The 24818-nt window shown below is 59.6% G+C and overlaps 1 protein-coding gene across 2 annotated transcripts; it reads left to right on the top strand.

Moving 5' to 3' along the window:
- The first annotated feature begins 1939 nt into the window (after positions 1 to 1939).
- On the top strand, positions 1940 to 24239 carry Jag2 (jagged canonical Notch ligand 2). 2 transcript variants are annotated; one of them, XM_051152363.1, is made up of 26 exons: positions 1940 to 2023; positions 2210 to 2560; positions 9096 to 9153; positions 10984 to 11235; positions 11327 to 11387; positions 14506 to 14636; positions 14718 to 14837; positions 14995 to 15108; positions 15493 to 15606; positions 15764 to 15877; positions 15968 to 16014; positions 16130 to 16303; positions 17074 to 17224; positions 17301 to 17453; positions 17531 to 17644; positions 17860 to 17973; positions 18074 to 18187; positions 18313 to 18429; positions 18883 to 18910; positions 18990 to 19075; positions 19516 to 19629; positions 19718 to 19833; positions 20235 to 20483; positions 20958 to 21089; positions 22301 to 22457; positions 22608 to 24239. In XM_051152363.1, the coding sequence occupies exons 1-26, from the start codon at positions 1958 to 1960 to the stop codon at positions 23102 to 23104; spliced, it is 3744 nt and encodes a 1247-aa protein (XP_051008320.1). In that variant the 5' UTR covers positions 1940 to 1957; the 3' UTR covers positions 23105 to 24239. The 2 variants fall into 2 exon arrangements, with proteins under 2 accessions (XP_051008320.1, XP_051008327.1); XM_051152370.1 differs by lacking the exon at positions 15764 to 15877.
- The last annotated feature ends 579 nt before the right edge of the window (positions 24240 to 24818 follow it).

Here is a 24818-nt window from a genome sequence, read left to right as displayed (position 1 = left end):
AGCTAAGGCTATCTGTCCTCTGTGGCCTCAGGTCTCCGGGCCAAGCGGAAGGGGGAGGTAAGGGAATGTTTCTTGAAGGAGGCAAACAATGGGAAGACTCCTAACACACTCCAGTTCCCTTATTTGGTGGGGGCTCTGGGTGTAGCCAAGCCTGGTTTGTGTCTGGTCCCTCATGTACCCTACCTGCCTGTGGGCTCTCTGGGCTCAGGTTGGGGTGGGAGCACTCTGAGTGGAAAGAGCCAGGAGCACTGCAAGAGTCGGGGATGCTGGCATATGCTTTCAGGCCTACTGCTTCTGCAGAAGATTGTGGAGGACCACCAGACAGTGGTAGGGCGGGCGAACTGGATCAAGACTTACCAGGGCTCGACTCCCTGTGTAGGCTGCCTGGCACTGCCCAGGAGAATGGGTGGTAGCCCTGATCCACTTTCCTTCTACCATGATATGGTCCAGTCAAGGAGACTAGTGCAGGGAAAGACAGCACAGCTAATGTGGGATTTTCAAGGGGAGGATAGCACATCACCACCCCAATTGTGGGGATTTCTTTTTTTCTTTTTCTTTTTCTTTTCTTTTCTTTTTTTTTTTTTTTTTTTTTTTTGGGTCTTTTTTGGTTTTTCCAGACAGGGTTTCTCTGTGTAGCCTTGGCTGTCCTGGACTTGCTTTGTAGACCAGGCTGGCCCCGAACTCGCAGAGATTGCACCTGCCTCTGCCTCCCCCAGTGCTGAGACTCCTGGTGTGTGCCTCCATACCTGGCTCCAAGGGTAGGTAGGATTTCTAATCACTGAGGTTAGCCCTGGCACTGGAAAGGGCCCTGTCGTGTGGAAGAGAGGCAGTTTGTAGACGAAGAACCCCTGGTATTGACATATGGAGGAGGCGATCACCTGGGAACAGGGTTAAGAGATGGTAGCGGAGGGGTGGGTCACCCAGGCTTTTTGACCTCGACTCCCAGAGTGCTAGAAAATACTCTTTGGGTAGCTCACTTGACATGGACCACTATCCTTTATGCCAGTTTCCTTTCCCTCAAATTTGGACCTCTGGCCACCTCCATCTTAGGGAACACACTGCAGGAAGGAGCATTTGTTGACTGGCTACTCAACCTGTGCGCTTGGAAGAAGGGAGGGCTGGGCGTCGGAGGGGAGCAGCGCCCCCTGTAGCTGGTGTGGAAGCGATAGGAGGCTGCGGAGCGAGGGAGATTCCTCTGAAGAAGGGGGCGAACCAGGAGTTGGGCTCACTCAGGTCCCAGGGCCCCACCCGCTCTGCGTGGGGACAAAATCCTGATGTGTACAGCAGGCAGCATCTCCTTTGGGACCAAGAGCAGCGCCAGAGTGGTTGCGCTCTGATGGGAGGGGACCAAGGCGGTGACCTCAGGGGGCGCCCCACTCCCAGGCTGTTAACCCGGGCGAGAATTCTGGAGCAGAAGAAGCCCCACCTCAGCGAGCCTGGGCGCAGGAGAAGCCACAGCCTGGTGGCCCTGCGCCCCGCCACCCGGAGCACAGACCGCGCCCTCGCCTCCTTTAAAGCCAGGGGCGCCCCCGGCACCCCCCCACGGCCCCACCCCACTGAGAAGCCCCGCCCTCTCATGCATATGCAGGTGCGCGGGTGACGAATGGGCGAGCGAGCTGTCAGTCTCGTCCCGAACTTGTTGGCTGCGGTGCCGGGAGCGCGGGCGCGCAGAGCCGAGGCCAGGACCCGCCGCCGCCGTCGCCGCCGCCGCCGCCGGGTGGGAGCCGGGCCGGCCGCCGGAGCGCGGTCGCAACGAGCCGGAGCCGCCGCCTCCCCTGCACGCCCGCCGCGCAGCCCGCGCGCACTGCTCGACCCCGCCCGCGCCGCCTGTGCGGCCGCCGCCGCCTGTGCGCCGCCGGGCTCGGAGGGCGGGCGGGCGCTGGAGGCCAGCGCGGCGGCTGTAGCGGGCGAGGGCGGCGGCGGCGGCGGCGGGGCCGCGGGCGGGGTCGAGGCGGCGATGCGGGCACGCGGCTGGGGGCGCCTGCCTCGGCGGCTGCTGTTGCTGCTGGTTCTGTGCGTGCAGGTGAGTGGGGCGCGCGGCGGCGACGGGCGCTGACGGGGCGCACCGGGCAGGGCCGCTCCTCCCGGCCTGGCGGCGCACTAACGACCGCAGTCCGGAGCCTTAGGGATAGCGCGAGGGTGGGGGCGGGGCGGAGGCTCGGCGACCCCGGCCCGCGCCTCCCTGCGTTCTCCGCTGCCTTATTTTTAGGCGGCGCGGCCCATGGGCTATTTCGAGCTGCAGCTGAGCGCGCTGCGGAACGTGAACGGGGAGCTGCTGAGCGGCGCCTGCTGTGACGGCGACGGCCGGACGACGCGCGCGGGGGGCTGCGGCCGGGACGAGTGCGACACGTACGTGCGCGTGTGCCTTAAGGAGTACCAGGCCAAGGTGACGCCCACGGGGCCCTGCAGCTACGGCTACGGCGCCACGCCCGTGCTGGGTGGCAACTCCTTCTACCTGCCGCCGGCGGGCGCTGCGGGGGACCGAGCGCGCGCGCGGTCTCGGACTGGCGGCCACCAGGACCCGGGCCTCGTCGTCATTCCCTTTCAGTTCGCCTGGCCGGTACGTGCGCCCCTCCCCCGCACTCAGCTTCCCTGCGCGCCTCGGCGCCCGCCGCGGTCCCTTCAGCACCTGCGGCCGCGCGGGTGCGGGCCGCGCGCGCCCAGACGGGGCGGGGCCGGCAGGGGGCGCCGCGCCGCGGGCGGGCCTGGGGCGCGTGCTCTTGAGACCAGATTCGCGCCTGGCCACGTGGGCGCGCGGGGTACCCGGGGACCGATAGGCTTGGGGTCGCGGCAGGGTGGGGTGGCCGAGGTCTGCTTGCACGGCGGCCTCGGAGTGTGCCTAGGTCGCCGTGCGCGTGTCTGCGCGTGGGGAGGTGCGAGGCGTCTGCGGCCCGGTAGACTGCGCAGGCATGTGCGCTGCGCGTGCTGGGGCTGGTCTAGGGCAGGCCCTGGCGGAGCCGTCCGGGCCCGTGGCCAGCCTGCTCCTGCCCTGCAGTTTCCTGGATGCCCGAGGGCACGGACAGGCACCCCCGGTACCTGTGCTGGGATGGCCTGATTGTGTGTGTGTGTGTGTTGGTAGAAGCTGCTACAGATGGAAAGACCCCCCCTACCCCCCACCAAGGGAAGAGACACTGACTAGGCTCCAAGTTGAAACCCTCTGTGGCACTGCCGTTTGTAGACTTTTTATTTTGCTCGTTAGTTTCTGGGATCGAGAAGCATTCTGTCGGCTTAGGGGTGGCCAGGTCAGGCAGGAACCCAAACCTGAACATGCTGGGAAGAAAGGTGGTGGGGATCCAGCATCGGGGAGACAGGCCCCGTGCCTGTAGTGGAAAGGCCTCGGAGCTGGGAGCCCTACGGAGCTCGGTCTTGTTCACTTTCTGGTCCTGGCTCATACCCTTCCTTACCTGATGTCCGCATGGGTGGAATTAGGTGGGAGCAGATGTGAGCGTGGGCACAGCCTTGAGATTCAGGTCAAAAACAGCTAGTGTGGGTAAGCCCTTTGACTAGGGAGTGGAGTGGGCTATCAGGAAATGGCACAAGAGCTGTCCTGACCGAGGGCTTGTGGTTGGTTGGTCCGGCAACCAAGAACCATGGGAGTGGGTCTGCTTGGTGCCTGGGTCCTGAAAGAAACCAGTTGGGGATCAGGCGTGGCCAAGATTGGGCAGGCAGGGTTTCCCCTGCTCTGCTCTGAGCCCTGGACAACTCCTTCCAAGGCCACCCAGCTTGTGCCTTCACTTTACCTTTCCTGGGCTCCTGCCCCGTATATAGGGTGCGCTCTGTTCCAGTGCCTAGCCAGGTATCCTCAACCCTGGGGGCTTGTGGTAGGAAGTGTGTCCCTGAAGTTGAAAAGGCAGGGGCAGGCATGGGAGGGGCCCTAGGCAGTTACTATTGGCCCTGCCCCCCTCGCCCCCACAGCAGCACAGCAGGCAGGTCTGAGCAGGGCCCACAGCCTGTCATCTGCACTTGGGCCCAAGCCAGCGTGGCTCCAAATCGCTACCTGAGGATGTGTTTTCTGCTCGAGTTGGCAGCAGTGGGTGTGGGGGTAGGGAGGGCCTGGAGGAATGTGGCGGGCCAACGCGTGTCCCTTGTGGCTCTTTGCCCCGCTGGCCAGCCGGTTAGTGTGGGACGGGATGGAACAGGCCTTGCCTTCCTTGGAGTCAGGGTACCTGGTCCTGAGGACATTTTTAACTTCCTTCATTCTGTTCCCAGCTGGTTTCCCCAAATGCCCCAGGAAGGAGCAAGTTTCTAGCCTGGATGGAGGTTTGGCGTTAAAGGGTATCCTGTGTTTGGGGGACCGTTCTGGTTCCCTCTCTCCCCTCTTGCTGCATGACCTGGCTGCCAGGCCTCTGGCTGGTGCCGTGATGCCAGGCTCTTGGTATTTCCGCTCTTCAGCAACTGCCCTGCGGCCATGCGGCTCGGTTTGCCACAAGTTCGGCTCTGTTCCGTAAGCCAGGGTACATTGGGAATCCAGGTGCCCACTAGAGCAGTTGGTTCCTGGGGACAGCAAGGACCAGCCGGGACTTGGGTTCCTCGGGTTGAAGGAGGGCCTTGTGGAGAGATGGGAGGAGAACAAGCCCAGGCCTCCCACGAGTCCCCCCTCTGCCTGCACTGGTGTAGCGGTGACTCTGGATGTGTCTCGGAAAGGCGCAGCAACCCACATCAGGCTGTGCACGTTGCAGATGGCCCCAGGAGATGTGTGTCTTCCCTGGGGTGGCTCTGCTGCCTGCCATACATGCTTGAGCTCTGTGGGTTGAGCGGGCGGCTGATGGAGGGTTCTGGGGAAGAGAGAGAGCTTTCCTTCAGGGTCTGGTGGGAGGCATCTTCAGGGGGGGTCTCTGTAGGCCGAATGAGGAGAAAAGTGGTTGCTGGCCTGTGTATAGTGGGGCTCTGCTCCTGAAAGGCTGCCAGAGAGGGCAGGTCTCCGCTATAAGCCTTCTGCCTGACCAGCTTGCCTTTTGAGCACAGGGCTGCAGCCCTGTTCCAGTCTGTTTCCTTGGTGGCAGGTCAGTGGTGTATGTACCATCAGAGCTGCAAGAATGGCGTCATGGTAAAGTGTGGCCTCCGTGGCTCATTTGGGGTCCTGTGTGAAAGTGAGGTGCACTCTGAGGCTGACCTGGTTTCTGTGCCTCAGAAGAGCTGTGGTGGCAGCAGTGCTGTAGCCTGGCTCCCCTCCCTTGAGATGGATGCAGTGCCTTTTTGACTGTGAGTCCTCAAGCCTAGAGGCTGTAGGATGCCCAGCACGTCCTCAGCTGAAGTCCTCAGTGTGGCTCTGTCTTACATAAATCCGTCCTCTCCCCGTGCTGGCTGTCTAGCACATGGCCAAGTGTGTTCTTGAGGGTGACAAGGCGAGGATCAGGACAGGACTGTCCTATAGGGCAGAGGGCTAAACAGTTCTACCTAGTCAGAGCAGAAGGTCCTGGAGCAGCTCTGGTGGCATGGGCACACGGCCTGGAGCCACCTGACCCAGGTGAGCTGTTCTGGAATCTGTGCCTTGTGTGTACACCAAAAGGCCACACTGCCCTCCATGCCTTCCGGGACTGGGTTGGGCGCTGGCCTCTTCATCATGCCTCCCACACCATCCCCATGAGACCCAGAGTCCTCCCTGAGTGGAACTAGGGCCAGGTGGCACTTTGTTCTGTACCCAACCTTCTCCCTCGTGGGTTGGGGGCGTCTTGTTCAAGGCTGCACAGTGTGCAGTGAAGTAGGGCTCCCAGTAGCCCGCAGCATGGGGGCACCCCAGGAGGCACAAGCCAGTGGAGGATCCAGACATGGAAGTAGATGGGGCCTTTGTCCCTGGGCCCACGGGAGCGATTGGAAAGCAGGGCTGTAGTGTGACAGGCCGGCCATGCGTCATGGGGCTGGACGAGTGAGAGGTCCTAGAGAGCCAGGCAAGGCCTTGAGCTAGTTGGTAGTAAGGAGATGACAGAACTTAATCCGCAAACCCAGAAGGGGTTTGTGAGCAGACTGAAGGCCTAAACTAGTCTCTGTCCACACACCCCATCCTGAGCTGGGTATGGGCATACCTGATCCTGGGCTAGCTATAACCCCAGACAACTGAGGCGTGTTAGGGTGCCTGTTGGCTGCTTCTCTCTTCACGCCTGGGTTCTCCAGCAGTGGGTGAGTGGGGCGCCAAGGCCAGGCCTCAGCTGGTCTCTGATGTGGGCTGTGGCTGTCTAAGCTCTGGCATGGGGTAGCCTACCGTCTCTTCCTGTGATCCAGAGACCTGATGCCTAAGAGGGTTGCCCCTTCCACCGATCCCTTGGGTAACAGTGGTGACAGAGGTCTGGGCCTCTCCGAAGCTCTGGCTTCAGGAAACGTGTCTGTGTTTAGGGCTCCAGGCATTGGCAGCAAGTGTGGAGCTGTGTCGGGGGGCCAAGTTGGACGGCTGGATTAGAACCAGTGTCATGCCTGCTGCTGGGTGCTGAGAACCCTGGCTGTTAGGCAGGAGGCACGCCTGGTCCCAGGTGGACCTACCCCGTGTTTGTCTGTTGTCCTGTTAGCTCTGTCTGAGGGCGAGGCGAGGGGATTGCAGGAAGACTTGGCATTTGACCAGACATCGATGGACTTGGGCTGTGGGTGTGTTTGGGGCCAGGCTCGTAGGAAGAGGTTCTGATGCATAGAGCCTCCAGAGGCTGGCAGGCAGGTGGCCCAGGAGGGCTGGCCTAGGAGGAAGGACCAGAAGTTTGTCTCTGCTTCTGGGGAACCTGGGCAGGTGGTAGCTCTCTGTCTCTCCCGTACTCCTCCAGTTTTCCTAGCCCCTACACACCCCAAGGGCCCCAAGATCCCACAGGCTTCCAGCCTAGGCATCATTGTCCCTCTGTCAGCTGTAGGGTTTGGCTTCTCAGGCAGGGATGCACACTGCCCCTTGTAGTGAGGGATGTGGTACTGGAGGCTGGGGGAAGGGAGGAACTGGGGGGCTGCTGTGGCAGGTGGGGGGAAGCCACAGGTGCCGCCTGCCTGCTGGCTCAGGTTCTCCCCGGATGACTTCCTGCCATCCAGGTGTAGGGAGCCCAGCTGGCGGGCGACAGGCTCTCTTGGGCGGCGGGCGGGCCATGTCCCTGCGGGAGCAGGTAACCGGAGCCCTGGGCTCAGGCTAAGGTGGTGGTAACCCTACCTGTGTGGCTGGCATGGGTTTCCTGGGAGTGCTCCTGGCTCACCTGAAGGCCAGGTGTGTGCAGGGAATCCAGACCCGGGCTTTTATGCCTGCCTTGTGGCCATTGCCTCTGTACCCAGCTGGTAGGCTTGGCTTGTGGCAGTGATGGCAGTGACCTCAGGCGCAGCCTGCCCTCTGATAGCCCAGCAGCTCCTTGCCCCTATGCAGTGGAGTGAGTGTCAAGCCTGGTGGCGTCAGATCCCACTGGGCACCTGTGTTTGTGGGAATCGGTGATGGTGTCCACGGTGGGGTCTGTGGCCCTCTCCGTTTCACAGTCCTTGCCCGCTTGGGCACCTTTCTGGCCCTCATTCCTCCTCCCCTCCTCTTTGCACTGTTTTCTCCCTTGGGCTCTAGCCTATTTCTCCTGGGGCTGTATGACCTGGGCTTCTCTCTCCCTTTCTCTGGCTCCATCTGTTGGTGCAGGGGCTGTAGGCAACAGGCAGTGTCTGAACTATGCCCTGCACTCTAACCAGTGGGTGGGTGAAGAAACAGGGCAGGTAAGGCCTGAGAAGGGACTGGGTACCCGGCTTATCACCAGGGAGACAGACTTGGCAGAATGGAGGCCCCGGAGGAAGGCTTTCCCGGTGGTTCGCGTGATGTGCCGGAGCAAAGGGAGAAACTGTGGAGCACCAGATAGGCTCTCGTCAAGGCCGGTGACGGCAGTGCTGTGGGGCTGTCTTAGGCTTCTGTGAATAGGGCTGGGAGGCCTGTGGTTGCTCAGAGACCAGAGAGAGGAGCTCTTAGGGTGGGAACAGGGGCGTGGGCGTGGGGAAGAGAATTTAAGGGGGATTAGTGAGTATTAAGAAACCTGGTAGTAGCTTCATGGAACCAGGGACTTTTAGGGGGGAACTAGTGGCCCTCTGCTTTTGGCCTTGCTCACAGTGGCATGGACCCTATGTCTAAAGACAGGTGCTCAGAGGAGGTGCCAGAGTAGGAAGTGAGGGTGTCTAGGTTGAGGTGCCAACAGACAGGGAACAGGTCAAGGTCTCCCGACCCCAGGCCCAGGGAGGCTGGGTATGGCAGGCTGAGTGGGGAATGGGAAAAGCCCTAGAAAGCTTAGGGCTTAGGACCAGGTTAGATGGGGCTCCAGTGCAACTGAGGGGAGGGTTTGGGGGCTGAGCAATGGCCAGTGGTGTGTTCAGCCATTCAGGAAAGCATGAAGTTTCCTGAGCACAGCCAGGATGCAGAGGAAGGGGTGCCCGAGGGACAAGGCATGGTGGGCGCAGGTCACCCTCTCACAAGGCAGGCCTTATGTTGCCAAGGTAACAGCCAACAGCAGTGCTCATCACTGTGGCCCGGGGCAGGAGGGACAGATGGTGAGGGCTGGCTATGGTTAAGACTGAAGCTGTGCTGAGCATAGCACATCTTGGGCTCAGTATCCCCTATCTGAACAACAGGAGAGCTCCCTAACCCCTGCTCTGGATGGTAGTTACTCTCCCTGGTTTTGTCTGTTGGGGGGGGGGGCTTCTGGGTAAACACCTCCATGTGCCCGCTAGAGGGACTGCTGAGTGGCCAGGGTACCATCCTCCCAAGTGGGCTTAAAATACATAGCATCACATAATTCTCAACCTCAGTTTACGCCTCAGTGAGGCGCAGGGGTGTGTTCCCAGTGGAGTGCTTAGCCCACAGATGCCTGAACCCTTTGCTTCACCCTTTGCTGACTTAAGGAGCTTGCACGTGGCTGGGCTGAACCCCAAGAACCCCAAGAGCAAGGAGCCGGAGTTTCCTGACAGATACAGCCAGAGATAAATCTTCTACATTTGAGTTGGGATATCTGGGGGTCTGCAGAGGAGAGGAGCCAGTGTTGGGGACAGAAGATGGTGACGGGAGGACACCACAGAGCCATAGGCCTGAGCATCCCAGAGCCACATGGGATGCCAACTTGAATAGCAGCAGGTGGGAGGGAACCTCAGACACCTGACCAGCTATCCTCTGTCTGCAGCGTTCGTTCACCCTCATTGTGGAGGCTTGGGACTGGGACAACGAGACCACTCCAGATGGTGAGTGTACCCTGTACTGGGGCAAGTGGGTGGGCGGGTGACGCTGCCAGCAGCATTTCCCCAAGGTGCTGAGAAACTGGTCCCTGGGCCAGCGTGCTTGTGGCCAGGTCCCCGGTCCTTTGTCTTCTGTGAGGGCAATGACTCTCTCCATAATCTGCAGCTTTGCAGAGCTGTGTGTACAGCTCCTCCATTCCTGGGTTCCCAGTGCACTCTTTTGGGGCCCATGCTAGTGACACGGTGGAATGGGATACCCTCAAGTGGCTCTCTGGCTTTGTGGCATTTTCTCTATCTTGGAACATGAAGCTTGAGGGTCACCACCTCAAAGCCGGCTGTTCTGTGTGCAGTGTGTGTATATGGTGGGGTCACCTCAGCCTTTTAGTGGTGAGGCAGAGGTTTTCTGTGGACGCGCAGGGAAGCTCCTTGAGCAGAGACTGGCTGTAGGTACAAAGGCCCAGAGGCTAGATCACACCCAGTGTTTGAAGATCTGGGTGGGGTTCCCGTGCTTGGGGATGAGGCAGTCAGTCAGGCTACATTCAGGTCAGGCAGGCTCTGGGGCCAGTGAGGAGCCCGGCCTCTTTCTGGGGATGGATTGCTCTGGCTGCTGTGTGGACAAAGTCTGCAAGGCCAAGTTAAGGCCAGCAGAGAGGATGCTGCTCACATCAAGACAGGGGTCCTGAGATGGGCAGCTTGAACGGTTAAGGGGCTCTGGCTGTTCTTGAAGGCGGAGGCACAGGGTGGCTGATATATGAGACCTGAGGCATAGGGTCAAATGTCACCCTCGAGGCCTTCCAGAGCAAGGCATGATGACCAGGATGAAACCCAGTTCTACCCATGATGTTGCCAAGGATACATGAACAGGGAGAACAGACTGCTAGGGTAGGGGTCACCAAGGCCCAAGGAATGCAATAGGGTCTTAACAAGGAGAGGCCAGCCGGGCGTGGTGGCGCACGCCTTTAATCCCAGCACTTGGGAGGCAGAGGCAGGCGGATCGCTGTGAGTTCGAAGCCAGCCTGGTCTATAAAGTGAGTCTAGGACAGTTAAGGCTACACAGAGAAACCCTGTCTCGAAAAACCAAAAAAAAAAAAACAAAAAAAAAAAAACAAGGAGAGGCCAATGCACCTGATGCAACCCCCCCACCCCCCATTAGGAGAGCGCTAGCCCAAGGCACTGAGTACCCAGCTGGGCATGTCCTAATGCAACAGGAGGAAAAAATGGAGAGTTCCGTAAGATAGAAAACCCCAAACAGCAGTAGCGGATACTATGCAGCCTGCTCAGGTAGCCTGCTCAGTGCATTTGGGAGGCCCAGCCTGTGTAAATGGGGCCCCAGAATTTTGTTTTAAGACGGATCAGAAGCCGGGCCCTGGTGGCGCACGCCTTTAATCCCAGCACTCAGGAGGCATGAGTTCGAAGCCAGCCTGGTCTATAAAGTGAGTCTAGGTCAGTTAAGGCTACACAGAGAAACCCTGTCTCGAAAAACAAACAACCAAAAAAGATGCATCGATAGGGTGCTTCTGGAAGCCAGAGGTAGTACAGGAAGGAGGAGAGGATTGTGGCCCATGGCTGATGTGCTGCCCAGGGCGTGTGGAAGGAAGCTTAGGGCTTACAACCCTCCTGACCCTGCCTTTGTGAGGTGGAGCAGGAGTGCTAGCTTCCCTGGGCCCTGGGTTAGATTTCTGGTCCCGCCTTCCTGTGGGAGCCTGGACAGTGTCTCCCAACGCCCCTGGCTCCTGCACGGGTGTCAGCCTTGCCCTGCCTGGCAGCCCTGTGCCGCGCGCGTTCCTGGGGTCTGACGGGTGGTCATGCTGCTCGCTGACTCTGCTGCTCCCAAAGAGGAGCTGCTGATTGAGCGGGTGTCACACGCCGGCATGATCAACCCCGAGGACCGCTGGAAGAACCTGCACTTCAGCGGACATGTGGCGCACCTGGAGCTGCAGATCCGCGTGCGCTGTGATGAGCACTACTACAGCGCCACCTGCAACAAATTCTGCCGGCCCCGGAACGACTTCTTTGGCCACTACACCTGCGACCAGTATGGCAACAAGGCCTGCATGGATGGCTGGATGGGCAAGGAGTGCAAAGAAGGTGAGAGGAGTGTTCCCACTGTGGGAGTGGGCATGGGGCATGGCCAGCATGGCTGGCTGCAGCTGTGCCTCTTTCTGCCCCTCTGTTCCAGCCGTGTGTAAACAAGGATGTAATTTGCTCCACGGGGGATGCACCGTGCCTGGGGAGTGCAGGTGAGCACCGTGCCCGCCCTTCTTCACCTGAGTTGCTGTTGAGCCCTCAGCAGCCAGAGCACCTTGCAGGCTTTGGTAGGCCATGGAGTATATGGGCTTCATGCCAGGTGCCCACTGTGCAGGAAGGATGGAGGCTATAGAGGTGCAGCGGAACCCTGCCCTGGTGAAGCTTGTGGCTATGAAGGGGACAGTGCTGTCCTGAGCATGGTTTGCCCAGTGTGACGTTTTCTCCATTAGGACATCTAGAAGGGGACAAGGGAGGGTGGTCAAGTAGTCACACCACCAGGAGACAGAGGCCAAAGGTGTGTGTGTGTGTGCGTGCGTGTGCATGCGGGCATGTGGGTGTGCGGGCGTGCGGGCGCCCTACATAAATATGAGGAGTCTGCTGCCCCGAGGAGCGCAGTAGGAAGTCACAGTGGCAGGCCGCTGGGAAAGGGAGAGCTGCAGGCTTAGTGAGAAGAGGGACCCTATCAAGAGAGGCTTGGGAGAGCCACACAGGGTGGCAAGGAGGAAGAAAGTACATTGGAGACCACAAAAGGAGAGTGACGGGCCAGAGGGGTGGAGGGGTGGACAGGGCCTGCAGACACTCGCAGGGCTTGGGGGGTGGGGGGAGGGGTTTGGTGATAAGTTTGGTACAGGAGTGAGCGGATGGTCAAGAAGGGCCTGCAAACCTGCCAGCTTGAGCTACTAAACACTGGAGCTGTGGTGGCTGAGGTAGGGATGGCTATGGGAGAGGCAGGCTGGCGTATATAAAAATGGATGTTCTGGGTTGGCCTGGCCTTAAGGCACCGGAGCGTGTGGCAAACAGGAACATTTACAGCCCAATGGTCAGGTGGAGAGGAGAGGCTGGGAATGGTGCAGCTGGAAGCGTGTAGACAGAGACTAACTAGGGGCTTGACAAGGGACCTAGAGCTTCAGGGAGGCCAGAAGGGGTCCTGCAGCTTAGAGCAGAAAGCTGAAGACCTTTGAAGCTTGCAAAGCCTTCTGGGTGTAATGAGATCAAGGTGATGGTGTAGAGGGTCGAGTAGAGCTCGCGCGGGCGAAGGTTGGCACCCTCAGGTCTGTGAACTGGGGAGGCGGCCCAGGGTGCTGGAGGGTATAGAAAAAGGGTCTGGAGATGAGGAGCTCCAGCGGTCGGCCTGTCAAGGCACCACCCCCCCCCCCCCGCCCCCCCCCCCGCCATCCTGGCTCTCAGTATCCCTGGGTGTCCCTCTGAGCGATGATGGGTATGCTTCCTGAGTGTTCTCAGGTGAGGTCAGTGAGGCCAGTGATGGCTAGGGAGTGGAGGTGGGTTGGGGAGGGGTATGGTGACAACGGCCTGGGTGGTGATGTGAACAGCAGCCAGGCTGGTCCCGGGGCAAAAAGCAATGTGTGTGCAGTGGAGATCTGCCGCCACTCCCCAGTGTCACTTGCACACACTGGTTTCAGACAGGCATGAACTCCAGGCAGAGTGTGGAGCACCTGCATCAGGATAGGCTAGCATCTCATTGTAGGAGCCACACCCTAGGAGGGAAGTGGGGGTGGGAGGGGCAGCAGTTGTCCGTGGGGATAGCTCTCTGTCTGGTGTAAGTCTTTTACAGCCTGGCTCTGAGCAGTGTGCTGGAGTTGGCATGACTTCTGGGCAGATGTGGCCTATACTGGTGGTAAACATAGGAGCCTGCCCTCAAACCCCACACTCACTCCTTGGCCCAAGGTGTGGCTGAACCAGCATCCCCCTGTGGTCAGTGCTGGGCAGGAGGGAGATGAAAGAAGTCAACCTCCCCACAGTGCTGGAAGGCTGTGGGTAGCACACCGACAGGAGTGCTAGGGGGGAGAACCGGGTTAGGGGGCACTAGGTGAGTGCCCTCCCCCCCACTCTGGGCCAGAAGGTGAGGCCAAATAGCCTCCTGCTGTGCAGGGCTCAGGTTTCAGCAGAGGACACCCCTCCCCAACCGGATGCTACTGCGGAGATGGCTGGGCTTTCCTGCCACCCTCCCCAAGCCCTGGAACTACTGGCAGGAAAGCCACAAGGTGGGGTCTGGTGTGGAATGGCCCGCCCAGGGTGGAGAACTCACCCTTGGGACTCACAGGGTCTGGCCTCTTAGCTGGCCATGGAGCTCCCTGGTGGATGACCCAGTGCAAGTCACAGCCTCACTCTGTCCCTCAACTCCCCATATCACCTGGGGGAGAAGACTCCAATTATAGATGGGAGGCCTACTGTGGGCCTGCCTTAGACATTCTGGGCTAGATCCTTTAGCCAGCCTCAGTTTCCCTAGGTGAGCCTGGGTGAGCCGAGCTGATAACTGCCTGTGTGCGTGGCTCCAGGCGGCTCAGGAAGGGCTGTGGTTTTTCCTTCTATAAAAATAACTCCTGTGGCGGGTGTCGGCGTGGAAGTGACGTGGACTGCACGTCATTCCTGCCCCACAGGGCCTTAGCCTTTAAGGAAGGGGCCCCCAGAGTCTTGTCCAGGGCCCAGAGGGCTGCCTACTGGAACCCTATACTCTCACCTGCTGGCCACCTACTTACATCCTGAGGGACTCCCCAGAGGAGACTCTAATCCACTGTGCGGTCCGAGCCAGGTCTTAGGGTTACGGCGTCAGCCAAGACCTTCAGGTCCACTCCATGTGGCCCTCCCTTCAGGGTGGCTAGACAGCCCGTGGGTTGGACTTTCCTAGGAATCAGAGAAACCTCAGCCCTTGAGTAGCAGTGAGTACATGGGTGGCACCCAAGGTCACACAGTCCTTGGACCAGGATAGCCGGGACCTCTCCTCCTCAGACTCTGGTTTGTGCTGTGGCCCCAGCAGCACCTGGTGAGCAGGACCTGGCACCATATCCCTGGGCCTCCCTCGGCTTGGCCTTCCTCCCCGGCGCCTGCTTGTGGGGCCTGGCTCAGGGCTGAGTCCTAGAATAACTCAGAGAGGAGTGACGGGACAGCTGGGCTGATCATGTCGGCCAGTGGCCGGGAATGCCCGTGACAGTGAGGCTGGCCGGTGGGCCGTAACCCCTGCTTGGCTCAGAGCTGTTCTTTATGGCCAAGGCCCAGTGGCGGTGGCCTGCACTTCTGTGCCTGCCTCCCATATCCCTTACTCATCTGCCTGTCTGATGGGCTCACCGCTCGGTCCAACCCCCCCCCCCCCAGGTGCAGCTACGGCTGGCAGGGCAAGTTCTGTGATGAGTGTGTCCCCTACCCTGGCTGTGTGCACGGCAGCTGTGTGGAGCCCTGGCACTGTGACTGTGAGACCAACTGGGGTGGCCTGCTCTGTGACAAAGGTAGATGGTGGGCAGTGGGCAGGGCCAGGCCTTCAGCTCTGAAGCTAGGCCCATCCCTGAGAGCTCTACTCTTGTGCCCAGACCTGAACTACTGTGGCAGCCACCACCCCTGTGTCAATGGGGGTACCTGTATCAATGCTGAGCCTGACCAATATCTCTGCGCCTGCCCAGAGGGCTACTTGGGAAAGAACTGCGAGCGGGGTACGTTGCAATGCCGTTGTTTCTCGGGGAGCCTGGCTGAGCCCACTTTTCACTGTGGTACAGTGGGCTGTGCCCCCAGTGGACTCTGGGTCTTGTGAGCTTGGGGAGGAGTTGCTTGAGTTTGGTTGGTGTCACTCTCCTCACTCTGGCTCTGCAGCTGAGCATGCCTGCGCCTCCAACCCATGTGCCAACGGGGGCTCTTGCCATGAAGTGCCGTCTGGCTTTGAATGCCACTGTCCATCGGGCTGGAGTGGACCTACCTGTGCACTCGGTGAGTGTCCGGGGGCATCACGAGGTAGGGAGTGGGCAGCACCTAGGAGTGTGGATGGAGTGGTTGGATTCACTGCACAGTGGACACTGGGCAGATGACAACTGGTTCCTGCTTCTTTACATGGGACCGTTTCTCCCTACTGTTGACCGAGCCCCCATGGGCTGTCCCCCTACTCCCTGGCTGTGCCATCCCTCTGACTGGCCACACCCCATACCCACAGTTCATGCATCTACACTAACTAGAAATGATCCCTCATCCACTGATCGTGCTCTATACCCAGTGACTTTGCCTTCCCATTGGCTGGCCACACCTCTACAACTCTCTCTCTCTCTCTCTCTCTCCCTCTCCCTCTCTCTCTTCCTCTCTCCCGCTCTGCCCCTGCAGACATTGACGAGTGTGCCTCTAATCCATGTGCAGCAGGCGGCACCTGTGTGGATCAGGTGGACGGCTTTGAGTGCATCTGCCCGGAGCAGTGGGTGGGGGCTACTTGCCAGCTGGGTAAGGGCTCCCTAGGGGCTGTCCGTGCATGAGTTGCGTGCTGTGCATGTGACTGCTGCTGCTGCTGCAGGCACTGCTGGGGCTGCGGGTGCCAGGTGCAGGGCACAGTGGGAAACGTGGGGCCTGAGCCCCACAGCTCCCCTTGTCTCATTCACAGACGCCAATGAGTGCGAAGGGAAGCCGTGCCTTAATGCTTTTTCTTGCAAAAACCTGATTGGCGGCTATTACTGTGATTGCCTCCCGGGCTGGAAGGGCATCAACTGCCACATCAGTCAGTATGGGTGGGCGGCGCAGGTGGGTGGGGCTGGGGAGCACAGAGGGGGGCCCACCTGACCCTGCCCACGTGCCCTTCTGTCCCTAGACGTCAACGACTGTCACGGGCAGTGCCAACATGGTGGCACCTGCAAGGTAAGGAGGCCGACAAATGCCCTGCTAAGACCGGAGAGGGTGGTGTGTGGCTGGAGGGCGTGGGGTAAGGAGTGGGGTGAGGCAGGCTCACCCACCCACCTGTCCACATACCCAGGACCTGGTAAATGGGTACCAGTGTGTATGCCCACGGGGTTTTGGAGGCCAGCACTGCGAACTAGAGTATGCCAAGTGTGCCAGCAACCCCTGCCGTCGAGGTGGCATCTGCGAGGACCTGGTGGATGGCGTCCGCTGCCACTGCCCACGGGGCCTCTCTGGGCTGCACTGTGAGGTAGTGACCTGGAGGGCTTTGGTGGGAGCTGGGTGTTTTGCCCACACTCAGAAGCCTAGCTGAGAGGGGGCCTCATAGCATCACCAAAGACAGGCCTGACCTTTGTCACAACGGTCCTGTGCTTTGTGCCCTCTAATGGGACGATGCAAGGAGGCAACCTGTGAGGACCTGCCCCCCCTCAAAGGTAGAGCCAAGTACTAGATGTGTGGGCCCATTGTGGGTCAAGGGTGGGCCTGGGAAAAAATGGGTGGCTTTCCCCACGGCTGTTGCCCTGACCTCTGTTGGATGATCTTTGTCCTGGGTAACACATGGTTTTGCTCTGGCCCTTGTGAAAAGGGTGAGCCTCTAGCGCAGTGGGCTTCTTGGGGACCCATGGCAAAGGGCTGGCTTCAGGTCCAGGGAGTATGGCGGTGCTGGCTGTGGGAAGGTCCTCTCTCAGCCCCGAGGGTAGCCTGGCAACATGGGGGTCAGTCAGAAGCTGGCCTTCCTGCCGGCAGGAGGAGCCAAGGCCGGATGCTGCCTGTGGGAGGCAGAGGAAGCTTGGCTGCTGTGGAGGCGAGGACGGCAGGAGGGGGCTGGTGGCCCACAGGTGTTTCCGTCCAGCTGATGGTGCCTGGACATTCTCGGGTGGGCGGGAGCTTCGAGCTCAGCTTGGCACTGCCTGGTCTAAGCTTGAAAGGGCCTGGCAGTCTACACTACACAGTGCTTCTGTCTAGAGCTGGGCTCTCACAGATATACCCCCCACCCCCACCCCCACCCTTTATCTGCAGGTGGATTTGGATCTCTGTGAGCCAAGCCCCTGCCTCAATGGCGCTCGCTGCTACAACCTCGAGGGTGACTACTACTGCGCCTGCCCAGAAGACTTTGGCGGCAAGAACTGCTCGGTGCCCAGGGAGACATGCCCTGGCGGGGTGTGCAGAGGTGCGGGATGCAGCCCCCAAGGCAGGGTGGGCGCCCAGGTGGAGATGGGTCTGATCCCCGTCCGTCTTTCCCACAGTGGTTGATGGCTGCGGGTTCGAGGCAGGGTCCAGGGCACACGGTGCAGCGTCCTCTGGCATATGTGGCCCTCATGGGCACTGTGTCAGCCTGCCTGGGGGAAACTTCTCCTGCATCTGTGACAGCGGCTTCACGGGCACCTACTGCCATGAGAGTGAGTGGCCCGCAGAGTCCGGTGGGGTGGGGCAGGCTGGCCAGCCGTAGGGACAGCTCACCTAACCTCTCCCACAGACATTGACGACTGCATGGGCCGGCCCTGCCGTAACGGGGGCACGTGCATCGACGAAGTGGACTCCTTCCGCTGCTTCTGCCCCAGCGGCTGGGAAGGCGAGCTCTGTGACATCAGTGAGTGTGTCCTCCTGCAGACCCCTGCCTCATGTGGACTGCCCCACTGGCTAAGGCCTGGCTCCGCCCCTGTGTCCTACTCGGCATTGTGTGCGTGGGCCTGAAGTTGTGGGGTAGGATCCCAGGCTCCCATGTGCTTGGGCCCAGCTCTTGCTCTTCTCCGTGAAGCCCTCCCCAGCGCCGGTGACCCCCGCTGACCGGCGTCCTCCCCCCAGATCCCAACGACTGCCTCCCCGACCCCTGCCACAGCCGCGGCCGCTGCTTTGACCTGGTCAACGACTTCTACTGCGCCTGTGATGAGGGCTGGAAGGGCAAGACCTGCCACTCACGTGAGTGCCTGGAGTCCCCGCAAACAAGTTGAAGGGGCTGCCCGCTGGGACCCTGCTGTGGTCAGTATGGCCCGCCCACTGAGCGCCCGCGTGCTTGCAGGCGAGTTCCAGTGCGACGCCTACACCTGCAGCAACGGCGGCACATGCTATGACAGTGGCGACACCTTCCGCTGCGCCTGCCCTCCAGGCTGGAAGGGTAGCACCTGCACCATCGGTGAGCCCCCTACCTGCCCAGCACAGCCCTGCGTGCTCTGTTTTCCGCCCTGCCCTGGGCTGCCTGCCCCCGTTGTGCTGGGGTCTGCCCAGGTGTCACAAGAAGCCCTTTCTCCCTCCTTGCAGCCAAGAACAGCAGCTGTCTGCCCAATCCCTGTGCGAACGGAGGCACCTGCGTGGGCAGTGGGGACTCTTTCTCCTGCATCTGCCGGGATGGCTGGGAGGGCCGCACCTGCACACACAGTGAGCTGGAGGGGCTTCAGGTGGGGGAGGCCTGTGGGGTCTGTGTGTCTTCACCCATCTCCCCATCCCTTCTTCCAGCTGCCTCGAAGACCTGTTCCTCCACCCGTCCTCCTCCTCACACCTCCACACTCTTGCTGTTCTGCTCTGCCCTTTTGCGATTCAACCCCTACCCCAGATCTGCAGCGTCCGCTACCTCCCACCCCCACCCCACAACCCACCACTGTGCAGCCTGCGGCTCCTGCCGAGACACAGGTCCCATTCCAACTATAGCCCCATTCCCTGTGCCTTGCCTGGGGCTCCTGAGCCTTCCTGGCACTTTGCTGCTGGCTGTGCCAGGCTGGTATGGATAGGATAGTGTCTACCCATGAACCTCAGACACAAAGATGTGCTGCAGAGGCCTGACAGGCAAGTGTGTGCTGAAATAACCACCCTGTCTTCTCTCCCCAAATCCAGACACCAACGACTGCAACCCTCTGCCATGGTGAGTGGTAGCCCAGGAGGCTGGTAGGGGGCAGGGCCCATCATGAGGAACCCCTTTATGACCACCCTCTCCCCTGCAGCTACAATGGAGGCATCTGTGTTGATGGCATCAACTGGTTCCGCTGCGAGTGTGCCCCCGGTTTTGCGGGTCCTGACTGCCGCATCAGTAAGCAGCCTAGGTGGATAGAAGGAATCGAGGTGGGGCGGAGGGATCTGTCCTGGGCCCCCACCTGGCAACCTCAGTGTCAAGAGCTGGGGACACAGCTCTCCCCCACCCCTCTTTCATGTCTGTGTCCTATGGGTTCCTAGTCCTCCCCAAAGAGCCAGTTGCATCTTGGGAGGAGGGGGATAGGCTTACAGGGTGGAATGCACATGCTCACCTCTGACTGTAAGGATGTCTCTGTGGGCGTGGCCACCTCAGAAAGAGTGGAGCACAGAGGCCCGTGGAAGAGGGAAAAGGCCTGTGGACTAGCAGGCTTCTGACTGGCAGAGTGACAGCGATAGCATAGCAGCCATCTCGGCCTAGGTAGCTGTGGGGTCAGGTGGCCTGAGGCACATCCTCCCACCCTCCTGCCATAAGAAACACAGCCGCTTTCTTCCCTGCAGACATCGATGAGTGCCAGTCCTCGCCCTGCGCTTACGGAGCCACGTGTGTGGACGAGATCAACGGGTATCGCTGCAGCTGCCCACCAGGCCGCTCAGGCCCCAGATGCCAGGAAGGTAGGCTGGCCACGATCACGTTGGTCAGGGCGTGGACCAGACCCATCCTCCTTGGATTCTCTGCTGAGCCGCCTCCTTCTCGTCACAGTGGTCATGATCAGGAGGCCCTGCTGGTCCCGGGGCATGACCTTCCCACATGGGAGTTCCTGGGTCGAAGATTGTAACAGCTGCCACTGCCTGGATGGCCACCGGGACTGCAGCAAGGTGGGGCCAGCCCCTCGTGCACCCCTTCTGCACTCTGACCCTGAGCAGTCTGAGCCTTTAGGCTCACTCAGATATCAAGAGGCTGGTGCAGGGGTCGGGGTATTGGTGGATAAGGCTGCCCAGTTCTGAGGTTCATCCTAGGGGGATAAACTGGGAGGGGTCTTGGACCCATCTCTCTTCCCAGTACTCTTAGGGATGTTGAGGTCCACCCAGGTTCTGCTCTTTCTCCTTGGACAGAAAGCCCTTTCCGGAGCGGTTTCGCCTGCCTCCCTCGGGTCCCTGGGTGGTACACACACTGGCCTGGGACTCACGGACTCCATCATGTGTTATCTCCCGTGCTGCCTGAGCCTGCCTGGGGTTCCACATTCCCATGTGTGTCTCCTGGGCGTGTCTCCCCCCAGGTGTGGTGTGGATGGAAGCCCTGTCTGCTCTCTGGCCAGCCCAGCGCCCTGAGTGCCCAGTGCCCACCAGGGCAGCAATGCCGGGAGAAGGCCCTGGGTCAGTGTTTGCAGCCACCCTGTGAGAACTGGGGGGAGTGCACAGCTGAGGAGCCTCTGCCACCCAGCACCCCCTGCCTGCCACGGACCACCCATTTAGACAACAATTGTGCACGCCTCACATTGCGCTTTAACCGTGACCAAGTGCCTCAGGTAAGTGATCCTGGGGGAGCCCCGTACTTCAAAGCTTACCCTTAGAGTCATAGCTCAGCTACCGTAGGTCCAGAAGCCATAGTTGGCCAGATGGCCACCAGTGGGCTCACACGGGAGAGAGTAGATCCTGTCTGGGTTGCCTACTCCTCCAGTGTTCCAGGAGCCTAGACTGCAGGGGTACCTTAGATTGCCGTTTAAAGGATAGTTCCTGTTTGTGATAGCATCCCTTCTTCATCCTCTGGATGTTTGGAACTAACCTGCCTGTCCCCTGGAATGGAGAAGCTTGGAAGCCATGACGCCTGTCCTGACAAACCTTGCTTTCCCTAAGCTCCTCCGTTGCCTACAGACACCCTGGGTCAGGGAGAGGGGAGGCTCCCGCTGTTGTTCCTCTGCTTCGTGGATGGAGCCCCCGGCAGCCGAGAGACGAGTGGCCTCAGGCCCCAGGCCCTGCTAACCTATTGCCCTTCTGCCCAGGGCACCACCGTGGACGCTATCTGCTCTGGAATCCGAGCCTTGCCTGCCACAAGGGCAGTGGCACGAGACCGCCTCCTGCTGCTGCTCTGTGACCGTGCATCCTCAGGGGCCAGTGCCGTGGAGGTGGCTGTGGTGAGTGTGAGTGGAGTGGGGACCTGTCCCAAGCAGGCTCTAAACCCCCTTGCTGTGACACTCTGGCATCTTGGAGGAGGTGGGCAGTGGCAAACTTGAGGCAGGGAGGCGTTTGCATGGGAGAATGGCGGTTGGAGAGTGGGGACTGAGATGGGAACCAGATCCGGCATCCCCCTGGGGGGCACCTCCACAGCTGAGTAGGGCTGGGTGGGGAGCTGTACCCACTTGGACAGCAGCAATAGCGAGGGCTGTAAGAGCTGTAAGAGGCAAGAACACCAAGATGTTCATGTGGATGATGGTCACTGGCAGTCCATGGGGCCAGCTGATGGATGAGAAGGCAGCAAGGGTGTGAGATGATGAGATTCTGTTAGGAAGAATGGTCTAGAGCCCAGTGGGGTTAGCAGGGGGCTTGCTTCAGTGAGGCGGTGCTGGCTGTGTGATGTGGAAGGGAGGGTTGGACAGAGGCACTGGCAGGCCCCAGGGCAGAGGCGGAGGCAGAGATGTCAAGATGGGCACAGGCTAGTGGGAAATAGAGTTCCAGAAGCAGCTTGAGCAGTGACTCCTAGGACTCCTGGCTCACCACACAGCACAAGTCCCTTCCTTTGCCTGGCTTCTGAAGCCACACTTTGGCTCTTGGGTAGGATCCCTGGCTGACATGTACAAGCAGGTAGGAGAGGATGTTCTGGAACTATCCCTGAAAGAGGTGGCCATGAGATGGCAGGGGTAGGGGCTAGCCAAGGGAAGGGTGAGGCAGGAGATCAAAGAAGCCTTTTGGTACACTGTAACGGAGGAGCACCGTGTTCAGGGAGAGGCCTTGGGTGCAGGTTGGGTGCCGATGCGTGGTTTCAACACACAAGTAGAGCTGGAGGGATGAGGCTTATTTTTGTGTGTGTAGCTCTTTAGGGGCAGACCTGGGAGCTGAGTAGACTGAGAAAGGCCAACTGTCCCCATACAGGATTCAGGGGCTTGACCTGGGGAGAGGCAGGCCGCTCCCTGAGCCTCTCTGGTGGGGCATCCACTGAGCACCCCATTTCTTGGCCTCCAGGCTCTTTCAGGTCCTTATGATATGTAGCACAGAGCGCTGTTGCAGCTCTACCCGTGGCAGCCCTCTGTGCGTCTGGATTTGGGCAGTGGCCATGACAGGTTCCTGGTATGTAGGCAGGGTACCTTTGGGCTGTCGGGCTGTCCCCCAGTGTCGTCCTCTGTTGCAGTCTTTCAGCCCTGCAAGGGACCTGCCTGACGGCAACCTGATTCAGAGTACAGCCCATGCCATCGTGGCTGCCATCACTCAGCGAGGGAACAGCTCACTGCTGCTGGCTGTCACTGAGGTCAAAGTGGAAACAGTTGTCATGGGTGGCTCTTCCACAGGTAAGCTGGGGTGACGGGGGGCTCACAGACTTGAGACCAGTGGGAATCTGCAGGTGCATCTGTTGCCACTCCAGCTCCCTTCTAGAAACCAAAGAGACCCTGCTTGGCCTTGGGGATCTGAGGATGCTTATTTCCTCTCCTCCCACGTAGGTCTGTTGGTACCTGTGCTGTGCAGTGTGTTCAGTGTGCTGTGGCTCACCTGCGTGGTCATCTGCGTATGGTGGACGCGAAAGCGCAGGAAAGAGCGTGAGAGGAGCCGCCTACCACGGGATGAGAGCGCCAACAACCAGTGGGCTCCACTCAACCCCATCCGCAACCCCATTGAGCGGCCAGGCAGCAGTGGCCTGGGCACTGGGGGCCACAAGGATGGACTCTATCAGTGCAAGAACTTCACGCCACCGCCCCGCAGGGCAGGCGAGGCACTGCCCGGGCCAGCCGGCCACGGGGCTGGTGGGGAGGACGAGGAGGATGAGGAGCTGGGCCGTGGAGACGGGGACTCCCCAGAGGCAGAGAAGTTCCTCTCACACAAATTCACCAAAGACCCCAGCTGCTCCCTGGGAAGGCCAGCCTGCTGGGCTCCAGGGCCCAAAGTGGACAACCGCGCGGTCAGAAGCACCAAGGATGTGCTCTGTGCTGGCAGGGAGTAGGCTGGCTGCTAGGCTGGCACCCAGAACTCTTGCTGGTGCCACGCTGCCTGCTGGACCACAGGACCCAAGGCCGTGTGCATAGTTTCTTTATTTTCTGTAAAAAACAAAACCAAAAACAAAAAACAAATGTTTATTTTTTACGTTTCTTTAACCTTGTATAAATTATTCAATGGCTGTCAGGCAGAAAACAACGGAGTATTCTCGGATCATTGCTATTTTTGTAACGTTTCCGTGTCCGCACGCACTGTGGCAGGAGAGCAGGGCGTGTTTGTGTTCTCACCAAATCGTATAATGTTTGTTACCACAGGCTGTCGCTGTTTACAGAATCTTCTTTTTTATTCCTCATTTGAGTTTCTCTCTGGCTCGAGGCCCAAAAGCCCACAAGACCCATGGGCTGGGCTGTGGCTCTCAGCGAGATCTGTGGCTTTCAGTGTGGCCTGTGGCTCTCAGTGGGACCTGTGGCTGACAGCGCGGCCTGAGGCTGTCAGCGGGACTGTGGCTGTTGTCTTAGCTGTAGCTCTCAGTGGGACCTGTGGCTGTCAGTGGCACCCACGGCAATGGGCCTGGCCTGTGGATGTCAGTGGGACCTATGGCTGTTAGAAACATCTGTGGCCGTCGGCTTGTGGCTGTTGGTGACACCCATGGCTGTCAGTGGCACTAGCTGCCGGGGCTGGCCTGCAGCTGTCAGTGGGACCTTTGGTGGCCCGTGTGATGCTGGTTACTATAGCTGTTGGTGGCGCCTGTGGTTCAGTGGGGTTGGAGGTCACTCATGTGGCCTAAGGCTGGCAAGCAGACCTGGCCCATGCCTTGGCTAGCCCCTCCAGCCTGCCGTCCTTGCTTCCTCCTGCCCAGAACTCTCCAGAGATCTCCAACTGTGCTTTCAGAAGTGCCCTTCCCAACTGCTCGGTCTCCCTCCCGGGATGGCGGCAGTATTGAAGCTTGTGACAAGTGCCTTCACACAGACCCCCCTCCCAGCTGTCAGCGTTTGCCGCGGGCACCAGGCCACTGCCCACCTGCCGGCCCCGGCCCCCCTCCTTGTGAAAGTGCATTTCTGTAAATATGTACATATTAAATGAATCACTCTGTATATTTGATTTAATAACTTAAACGTTTTGGCCTTCCTGTTCTTTGGGCTGTTCCTTTTCTCTACACACTTGGGGCACAGGGAGACGTGGGACGTGGCCGGGCTGTTAGGCCAAGCTGATGTGGGGTCTTGGAGGTTAGGTTCTGCTGACCTCAATGCAGTAGGTGCCTTTGGCCTTAAACGTTGCTGGAGTCCTGTAGTAGACACTGTTTAGTGGCACCCTCCTCCTGGGGATAGAGTATGGGGGGTGTGGGTGCCTGGCCTCCTATCTCTAAACACAGGTAAGTGAGCTTTGTGAAAATAGGAAACAGCTCAGAAGTGATGAACTTACAAGGTCTAGGAGACCCAAGTTTGAGAGAAGGAAGCCCAGGGACACATAGCCTTCTGGCCAGGGCCCTCTTGTGTTTTATATCTTACATGGGAACAAAGGAATGAGCTGTGGTGGCCTGAGGGCTGAGCGTTGGGAGCCAGTCCTGGGACCACCTGCCAGCTTGTACGCAGATTGTTTACTCACTTTGAGGGGCAGAGACTGGCAGAAGGTAGGGAGCAAAGCTAGATTTCACAGCTGCAGGGGAGCAGAAAGATTGCTTAGTTCTTGAGAGAGGGTCTCACCCTACTTTTTGCTGGGTA

This window comes from Acomys russatus, chromosome 1, assembly GCF_903995435.1.
Source record: "Acomys russatus chromosome 1, mAcoRus1.1, whole genome shotgun sequence".
NCBI classification, from domain to species: Eukaryota; Metazoa; Chordata; class Mammalia; order Rodentia; family Muridae; genus Acomys; species Acomys russatus.
This window is presented reverse-complemented; position numbering and strand designations above follow the sequence as displayed.

Coding starts and splice junctions, on each gene's coding strand:
- Jag2 (XM_051152363.1), top strand. CDS start 1,958: ATGCGGGCACGCGGCTGGGGGCGCCTGCCTCGGCGGCTGCTGTTGCTG. Junction 2,561..9,095: donor CCTTTCAGTTCGCCTGGCCG/GTACGTGCGCCC, acceptor CTCTGTCTGCAG/CGTTCGTTCACCCTCATTGT. Junction 9,154..10,983: donor CAACGAGACCACTCCAGATG/GTGAGTGTACCC, acceptor CTGCTCCCAAAG/AGGAGCTGCTGATTGAGCGG.